This window comes from Vicia villosa, linkage group LG7, assembly GCF_029867415.1.
Source record: "Vicia villosa cultivar HV-30 ecotype Madison, WI linkage group LG7, Vvil1.0, whole genome shotgun sequence".
Lineage (NCBI taxonomy): Eukaryota > Viridiplantae > Streptophyta > Magnoliopsida > Fabales > Fabaceae > Vicia > Vicia villosa.
In genome coordinates this window covers 114,283,709-114,293,880 of record NC_081186.1, presented here as the reverse complement: position 1 = coordinate 114,293,880, position 10,172 = coordinate 114,283,709, and the positions used below count along the sequence as shown (strand labels likewise).

The following is a 10,172-nucleotide window of genomic DNA, read 5'->3' as shown; positions in this document are numbered from 1 at the left end:
TCCTTGGAGAAAATCCAGAAACATCTTCGACTCGAGGAGGAATCGAAGGCAAGGGAAAAATCAGAATCTGCGGGTCTTTCCAAAGCCAATGTTGTGACCAACAAGGAAAGAAAGAAGCATGATGGCAACAAAAGTCATCTAGGACCAAAAAAGGAACACAACAAGTTTAAGATTCATGGGGGTCAAAAGGGTCCAAAGAACGGATGCTTTGTTTGTGGAAAACCTGGACACTATGCTCGAGATTGCTGGCACAAGAAATCAAAAAATGAGATCAATGTTGTTCATGCAAATGATGACATAATTGCTACTGTGAGAGAAATTATGGCAATCAAGGGCAAAGTACAAGGTTGGTGGTATGATACATGTGCTACGGTGCATGTCTCCTATGACAGGGCTGCATTCAAAACCTATTCTGAGACAAATGACGGACAAGAAGTACAAATGAGAAATGAAGTACGATCTGAAGTTGTTGGAACTGGATCGGTCGAACTCAACTTTACTTCCGGAAATAAAATTACTCTTGTCAATGTGCTTCATGTCCCCGACATGAACAGGAATATTGTTGGTGGGGATTTATTGGGAAAACCTTGTATTAAATCTGTTTATGAATCGGGCAAACTTATATTGAACCATAATGGTGTATTTGTTGGAAAAGGATATTCTGCTGAGGGAATGATCAAACTATGTATTACCGACAATATGATTAATGAAATTTCTAATTCTGCTTACATGCTTGATTCCGTTTCTTTATGGCATAATAGATTAGCATATACTGGTATTAGTTCAATGAAGAGACTAATTAAATCTGGAATGATATCATGTAACATTAATGATTTCAACAAATGTGAATTATGCGTTAAATCAAAGATGATTAAAAAACCTTTCAAAAGTGTTGAAAGAAAGACAAATCTACTTGATCTTATACATTCAGATTTGTGCGAATTTAATGGCATGTTGACCCGTGGGGGAAATAGATATTTCATCACATTCATTGATGATGCTTCTAGATACACATATGTATATCTCTTAAAGCATAAAGGTGAAGCTTTTAATGCCTTTAAGATTTATAAAGCAGAAGTAGAAAATCAATTAAGTAGAAGTATAAAAGGCCTTAGAAGTGACAGGGGCGGTGAATACTTTTCTATTGAACTTGATGCAATTTGTGAAGAACATGGCATAATACATGAATGTTCGGCGCCTAGAACACCGCAACAGAATGGCATAGCCGAAAGAAAGAATCTAACATATCAAGAGATGATGAATGCCATGTTAATGCACTCAGAATTACCTTTCAATTTGTGGGGCGAAGCCTTACTATCCGCTTGTCACATAATTAATAGAATTCCTTTGAAGAAAACTGGTATTTCTCCATATGAGGTATGGAAAAGCATGACACCAAATATCGGTTATTTCAAAGTGTGGGGGTGTGTGGCTTACTACAAAATTATGGATCCTAAGAGAACCAAGTTGGGTCCTCGAGGGATAAGATGTGCTTTTGTTGGATATGCACAAAATAGTAAAGCATATAAACTCTTAAATTTAGAGTCTAATGTCATTGTTGAATCCCGGGATGTAGAATTCTTTGAAAATCTTATCACTAAGGATAAAGAATCAGAGTCGGCCATAAATAAAGAATCTTGTGAAGAAGATTCTTCTCGGATTGTAGAAATACAACCTGAAGGCACTTCTCGAATCATTGAATCACAACCCGAACCTAGGATAAGCAAAAGAGTCCGGAAAACAAAGAATCTAGGACCAGACAAAATTGATTCTCAATCTATTTCATTTTATCTGGTCGAAGGAAATAGTACGAAATTCGTTCAAAGTATTCCGATCATTCTTCAAGTAGGGGTGATCCTAAAACTTATAAGGAAGCAATAACTTCAATGGACTCCTCTTTTTGGAAAGGCGCTATCAAAAATGAAATGGATTCAATTATGTCCAACCACACTTGGGAACTTGTCGACTTACCAAAGGGATCAAGACCCATTGGATGCAAGTGGGTGTTTAAAAGGAAATATCATAGTGATGGTACCTTAAACACTTATAAAGCAAGATTAGTGGCAAAAGGATTCAGATAAAAGGAAGGTATAAATTATTTTGACACTTATGCACCAGTAGCTAGGACAACCACAATTCGATTGTTGTTTGCTTTAGCCTCTTTGAATGATATTATAGTTCATCAAATGGATGTTAAGACAACGTTCTTAAACGGAGATCTTGATGAGGAAATCTATATGAAACAACCAGAAGGCTACGTGCTTCCTGGAAATGAACTAAAGGTGTGCAAACTTGTCAAATCTTTATATGGCTTAAAATAAGCACCAAAACAATGACATCAAAAATTTGATTCTACAATATTGTCAAATGGATTTATTCCTAATTATTGTGATAAGTGCTTATATACAAAAGTGCACAACAACACTGTAATATTCTTGTGTCTCTATGTTGATGACATGTTAATAATTAGCAAAAAAATGAATGGAATTTTAGAAATAAAGAAATTTCTAACTTCCACTTTCAAGATGAAAGATCTTGGACTTGTTGACACAATTTTAGGAATAAAAGTAAAGCGAAATAGTAGGGGTTATGAACTTAATCAAACACATTATATTGAGAAAATGCTTGATAAGTTTAAACACCTGAAATTCAAGAAAGTGACCACTCCATTTGATCGCGTAGTCAACCTTGAAAAGAATAATGGAAGAGCAGTGACTCAATTAGAATATGCAAGTGCAATCGGATGTCTTATGTACTTAATGCAATGTACCAGGCCTGACATATCATTTGCAGTCAGTAAAATGAGTAGATTTACTAGCAACCCGAGTAATGAACATTGGAAGGCAATCACGAGGATTTTTGGCTATTTACTGAAAACCAAAGATCTTGGCCTTCATTATAGTAGGTTTCCTGCCATATTAGAAGGATATACCGATGCGAGTTGGATATCAAATGTTGGAGATCATAAATCTATAACTGGTTGGATATTTACACTAGCAGGAGGAGCAATTTCTTGGAGGAGCAAGAAACAAACATGCATTACTCTTTCGACCATGGAATCAGAGTTTGTGGCTCTCGCTTCTGCTGGTCAAGAAGCAGAATGGTTGAGGGATCTCCTTTTAGAAGTTCCATTGGCTAAGGATAATGTTTCAAAGGTTATGATACACTGCGATAGCCAGGCCACTCTAGCAAGAGCATTCAGCGAAGTGTATAATGGAAAGTCTAGGCATATAGGGCTTAGACATTCGTTCGTGAGAAAATTGATTATGGATGGAATCATTTCACTCACGTATATACGAACAAGCTATAATTTGGCTGATCCGTTTACTAAGCCACTGGCCAGAGACTTAGTAAAAACAACCTCGAGAGGCATGGGGTTGAAACTCCTTGAATAAGAGTTCCGACAACGGCGGCAACCCAATCTTAAGTTAACAGAACATTAACCTCAAGATTTTCAATGGGTAACAACAAGTCGTTGATTTGGATAATTGTCAAACATTTTGTGATAATGTTGACCTTAGAAATGAGGGTTGAGTTTTATTTTAAAAAACTCTTAATGACGTACAATACCGCGGGTACGTGTCTAATGGAAAAGGACACTATATGAACTTCACCTATGTGAATTTCGAGATGGTGCCGTCTCAAAGTGAGAGTTGGAGTTTCTCTCATGAAAAATTCATGAAACAGGATAGCACATGGCCATAAATAAGTGCTAAGCGAGTTATGCAAAGGAAGAACCTTTAAAAGACTGTGTGTAAGGCAACACCGGTCTAATCATATGGATTCATGGTTTAAAAGCTTTGCTACCTAATATTCCGATTAAACTTTGTGTTGTCCTCACTAAGGTTAAGTTTTAAATCGAAAGATACCTAAGTGTATTAACACTCTTTATATTTCATTTCTGGAATTATTAACTTTGTCATTATTAGAACAAGTGGGGGATTGTTGGAAATTATGAGCATTAATTTCATTAAGATGTGTTCCAAAATGACAAATGTGAAATAGAGTTAATTGACAATAAATGCTTCATAAATAGTCCCACATAAAAAGTGGAGTAAACTTTAAAAGCATTTATAAAGTCATTGGATCAATGTACTTTCCAAAGGAGCCAAAGAGGATAAAGTGCCACATAGACATATGTGGTGGTCCCAAACATTATGCCACTTGTCTCTACCAAAACCCCTCGCCGGTGTCGCCGGGTCCGAGGGCGTGGGCGTAGAGGCGCTAGTGGCGGCTTTTAGACGGTACTTGAGCACTTAGGCACAACGCATCGGAGCGATTGGGCTATTCGCGGCGTTAATGAGGCGGCGCCGGTGGCGCTCTGGCCGCCTCCGGCGGGCGGAATACTGGGAATTTGTTTTTATTATCGCTCCAAATTTGATCATTGCCTAAATTTTGAATTTGAATTCGAAATACATTACACTTTATGAAGTGGTGCATTGTATTTTTATAAACCATTGCAAATATATATTAAAACGGCGTTGTTTCATCAAGAGTTGCAAACTTATGAAACAACACTTGCATGACCTATAAATACATGCTTCTTATTTCGAAATCAACACACAAAAAAGAATCATCCTCTAATATATTATTCCAGACAACTTCCTTGCATTCGAGTTTCTTCACCGGTCTTGTGCAGACTCGAGTAAGGCTGAATTATCTTGAGTATTCAGGCCATTCCAACTCTAAGACAATCGATAGTGTGCATGAAATACTTTTAAAAAAAATGACTCCATTCGCGATTCAGCCTGGATCCATTCGATTTTACGAAAATATCTAACAATAAGCAAACCAAAATATAAAAACCATCAAAGACCACGTTCCTTAATTATCCTAAAGCATTGCATTAAAAAAATATTATGATAATTTATTCAATTTTTTATAATTAATTTTTAATCATATTCTACATGTAGATTTAGGGGTCTATTTTAATAATAAAGATTATGTTGACGAATATCTAAGAAAAAACATTCAACACAATAAATATTTTAAGGAATAATTAAATGGAAACTTAGAAGATTGATTAACTACCTTTTTAAGCAATAATTAGTAAATCTAGTTGGTGCAACCAGCCAACTGCATTAGAAAACTGCAAGAACTTCTCATGTGAACAAAAACAACAGCTCTACGATATAAAGGGTAATAAAAACAAAAACCACGCGAATTTCCAAGGCTAAATCCGTAATTCACCATCTCTGAAACTACATTTAAAACCGAACGTCCCCCCACCTTCACTTCTCGCGCTCTCTCTCATTACAAAGAAAAGAAATAGAAACTACAGCTGTCACCGCCGTAACAGAAAATGGCGACGTCGAAACCGAAACGTAACTTCCCTCCGATAACGGAATGTAACGGAGTAACGTCGTCTTCTTCGCCGCGTGAAACGGTTGCGGCTGATCTTGACGGTACTCTTCTCATTTCTCGAAGCTCGTTTCCGTACTTCATGCTCGTCGCCGTTGAAGCTGGAAGCCTCCTCCGTGGCTTCATTCTACTGCTTTCTCTTCCGTTAGTCATCGTTTCTTATCTCTTCATATCGGAATCTCTCGGTATTCAGATACTGATTTTCATCTCCTTCGCCGGTCTCAAAATCCGCGATATCGAACTCGCTTCACGCGCTGTGCTTCCAAGGTAACGATTAACGAACTGTTTTTAGTTTTTATTCACTACAATTTCGTTCGGTTAGATTCAATTCGAAGTGTTGTTGTGTAGGTTTTATGCCGCGGATGTGAGGAGAGAGAGCTTCGAGGTGTTTGATCGGTGTAAACGGAAGGTAGTGGTGACGGCGAATCCGACGGTGATGGTGGAGGCGTTTGTGAAGGACTATCTCGGTGGTGATAAGGTTCTTGGAACGGAGATCGAGGTGAATCCGAAGACGAAGAAGGCGACTGGATTTGTGAAGAAATCTGGTGTGCTTGTTGGAGATTTGAAGCGTTTGGCGGTTGTGAAAGAGTTTGGTGATGATTTACCTGATATTGGACTTGGAGATCGCAAAACTGATCACGATTTCATGTCTATTTGCAAGGTTTGGTTTCTACTATTACATTTCTTTGCACGCTTGAACGTTTTAGTTATTTACTGATTAATTGAGTGGAAAATAATTAGCAATAGTTCATATTGCTTAGCAATGGAAACGTTGGTTCTAATGATGAGGATAATCACTTTAATCTAATATCTCTTAAAAAATAAATTCAAAAAAAATTTATATAAAAATTATTAAATGGATTCAACTGTTTATACTTTACATTATTTATTGAAATGAATAAATATTAGTATATGATTTCATGAAATATACCATTGTTAGTTTTTGGAAAATTTTATAGATGGTAGAAGTTTTGCTGGATATTTTATAATGCAGATAAAATTAATTTAAAAATTTGAGATTAAAAGTAATGCAATTTTACACAATTATTTAATAAAATTAAAAGTGTAATTTACCGGAATACACATTTCTGATTGATTTAAAGGTGCATATTTTTTTTCTTTAAAATATTTTGAATATAATTTTTATGAAATAGTCATAATAAAATAATGAATACACATCCAATCTACACAATCGAGTACTATACTAGTTTCTATTTGCCAGTCTTCATCCTTTAATAACGGTGATAAAGGTAGAGTATACTGATGTCGGCTGTGTACTACAGTATGGTATAGTTACCCAAGTTATTTACCATAGTACTAGTATGTGTTACTCTATTAGTTATTTCATTTTTTATATAAACAACAATTATTTCATTAATCAACCTATTCCATTTTTAGTGCTTAAGTGGATATGTTTTATTTGTATTTTATAATTTTTTAATTATTACTTAATAAATATTTAACTTTTCCAACTTAGCACCTCTAAGTTTTTTACTAAATGAATCCATCAATAATTATATATTAGTACTACATTTCAACAAAATTTATTTATTTTAATATGATTTATTAAACAAATTCTAAGAAAAATAAAGAAAGATGGTGCTTCTTTAATCCTATTTCTCTGATATATAGTTATTGGTTATTTAGCTTCATGTTAAATAGGTAAAATAACTGTTCTATGATAGTATACTATTGGTGCTCTAATAACTGATTTTGAAGAAATCAATTCAGTATAGTCTGTCTAATGAATATATTACTAGATTTAAATATTTAGATTATGCTCTAAAACAAGCATTTTTGTTAATATATCCAACTTAAGAAGAAGATTTATGTGGGATTTAATTGAAGTGCGTCAGAATCATCAATATTTTAACTATGTTAAACTATGGAGCCGGTGGCGTTTATTCATGAGTCGTATGTGTCCCTGTACGGGTAATGGGATAGGATCAAATATTCAATGCCGAGTAGTAGGGCATGAATCACGATGGTGAATTGAGATTTGAATTGTAGGAGCTGCATTAACTTATACAGTTGGGTGAATGGTGGTTTAATTTTTATTTTCCCAATTGTAAATAATGTGGGACCCACCTTATTAACCATCCCAACCAACTGCCAGCACATGCGTTCCGTGGTCCATTCATTCTTCATACTTCTTACGTCCAACACGGTTGAATTAATGCAGTTATGGTCCATATACTTCTTAAGTAGGAATTTGGCCACCCACAATTTTCGTCCCAATTAATTCACTCATATGGTTTCTCAAGTCACTGCTCACAAGAAAGTGCTCCCATTACCTTATCCTACATGAAATTGACCCAAAAACTATAAAATTTCTCCATTTGTACTAAAGTGTAACCTATCACAAGAATGAATGAATGGACAAATTGACAATACCCTTTATCAGAATAATCTTTGTTTCGCTAAAGCAATCTTTGGCCTAACTCTCATTTCCTTTAACGTAATTTTTTACATGACTTCACACCATCACATCACAATCATGCATATATAGTTTTGTTTCATCCTATTAGTCTTCCTTTAACACGTTCCAAACTAGTAACTTGTTTATCTCACGTGAAAGAGACACATGGGGTGTGTTATGCATTAACTAAGTAACCATATAGGCGATAGACAACATACGAACTTCATTCTCTATTGATATATTGATCACAAATATTACAACAATACTATGATATGATGCAAAAATACCTTATGTATGTATTTATTTATTTGAATATCAACCATATGTATGTATTTTTTTTTTGTTTTTTATATTTTATATTTGGTAATTCCCACATGTTGAATATACACGTAATAAAACAAAAAAGAGAATGAAATATCATTTTTCTAATATTGATGTTGTTGAATAACAGGAAGGATACATGGTGCCTCCAAGCAAAACAGCAAAACCAGTTCCTCTAGAGCGCTTAAAGAGCCGACTCATCTTCCATGATGGTCGCTTTGTACAGCGTCCAGACCCGCTAAACGCCATCATCACCTTCGCCTGGATCCCATTCGGCTTCATCCTCTCCATAATCAGAGTGTACTTCAACCTCCCACTCCCTGAACGCATAGTTCGCTACACCTATGAAATGCTCGGCATCAAGCTTGTAATCAGCGGCCACCGTCCTCCACCACCATCTCCAGGAACCCCCGGAAACCTCTACGTTTGCAACCACCGCACCGCCCTAGACCCCATCATCATCGCCATTGCCCTCGGCCGCAAAGTGTCATGTGTCACCTACAGCGTCAGCAAACTCTCCCGCTTCCTCTCACCAATCCCTGCCGTCGCCCTCACCCGCGACCGCGCCGCTGATGCTGCCCGCATCACCGAGATTCTCCAAAAAGGTGACCTCGTTGTGTGCCCAGAAGGCACCACATGTCGTGAACCTTTCTTGCTACGGTTCAGTGCACTGTTTGCTGAGCTGAGTGATAGGATCGTTCCGGTAGCTATTGATTGCAAACAGAACATGTTCTTTGGGACCACTGTTCGTGGAGTCAAATTCTGGGACCCTTATTTCTTCTTTATGAATCCTAGGCCTGTTTATGAGGCTAGGTTCCTTGACCGGTTACCAGAGGAGATGTCCGTTAAGGCTGGTGGGAAATCTTCTATTGAGGTTGCTAATCACGTGCAGAAGGTTTTGGGGGATGTGCTTGGATTTGAGTGTACTGGTTTGACAAGGAAAGATAAGTATTTGTTGCTTGGAGGAAATGATGGGAAAGTGGAATCCATGTATGGTGCCAATGCCAAAAAGTGAAGGAAAAAACATACCAGTAATCACTTCCTTTTACCAACTATCAGTAAAAATTTGGTGCATTAAGCATATATAGTTGATTAGTAAGTCAAATTTAAGAAGAGTATCCCATTCGAATTTCTGAGTTTGGGTTTTGAAACTTGGAATTTGAGTACTATGATTTTTATCATATTGAATTTGCATTGTTTTTGTCCAATAACAGTTCCTGATACCTTATTAGTTTTTACATCTACCTTATTTTCTCTTTTACATTATTCATCTTATCTCCTAATTAGTTTGCATGTGAATTAAAAATTCTAATATGATGATCAGTGCCTCCACAAGATTATTGTGGAGAAAAATTATAGATTAAGATTTTATCAATGTGGAGAAAAATCTAAACTCGTTGGCCCTGCCTACTGAAAGTGAAAAGGAATACAAAAATTATTGATTAAAAATATTTATTAGAAATCTTCATTTCACACAGGTTTAACCATGATGTGAAAATAAGATAGTGAGGAGAGAAACAATTTCCCCCAGAGCTCATGTTTTTAGGAGCCTCTATATATACCTCATTTGAAAAAATGGTTCAAATCATTCACCTAAAAAACTATACTTTGAATTTCTTTCTCACCTTCTTGTGGGAGCTGTCCCTAAACACCATCAAAACATCCTAAACATCACATATATCCTTATAACATGGTGTGTACTGTGTACACATGATGCATAAGATAAATCACATATCCTAAGCAAGTACACATGGAGTGTAAGATAAATCAATATATGAAAGCTAGTATAAAAATTAGCGGGTTACAAAGTTAAATATTAATAAAAGGCAAGCAATCATTTTTTTTCAATGTTTACACGTCCATGGATCACATACTTGGTCTTTGTGAAATTCTTATTTTCCTTGTATTCATCCCGCCATTTCTTGTCCTCGAGTTCATCGTCTAAATAATAGATCATAGATTAAAACTAGATTATTCAAATAAAATCAACTATCATAAACACTCACAAGACTCACGACGAAAGGCCCAATAGTAAATATTGCGTGGAATACATGAGACTTCTCCAAAGTTG

The 10,172-nt window shown here is 36.0% G+C and overlaps 1 protein-coding gene across 1 annotated transcript; it reads left to right on the top strand.

Moving 5' to 3' along the window:
- The first annotated feature begins 5,229 nt into the window (after positions 1 to 5,229).
- Positions 5,230 to 9,367, top strand: LOC131616626 (probable glycerol-3-phosphate acyltransferase 8). Its single transcript, XM_058887992.1, has 3 exons — positions 5,230 to 5,628; positions 5,710 to 6,022; positions 8,232 to 9,367. The coding sequence occupies exons 1-3, from the start codon at positions 5,303 to 5,305 to the stop codon at positions 9,114 to 9,116; spliced, it is 1,524 nt and encodes a 507-aa protein (XP_058743975.1). The 5' UTR covers positions 5,230 to 5,302; the 3' UTR covers positions 9,117 to 9,367.
- The last annotated feature ends 805 nt before the right edge of the window (positions 9,368 to 10,172 follow it).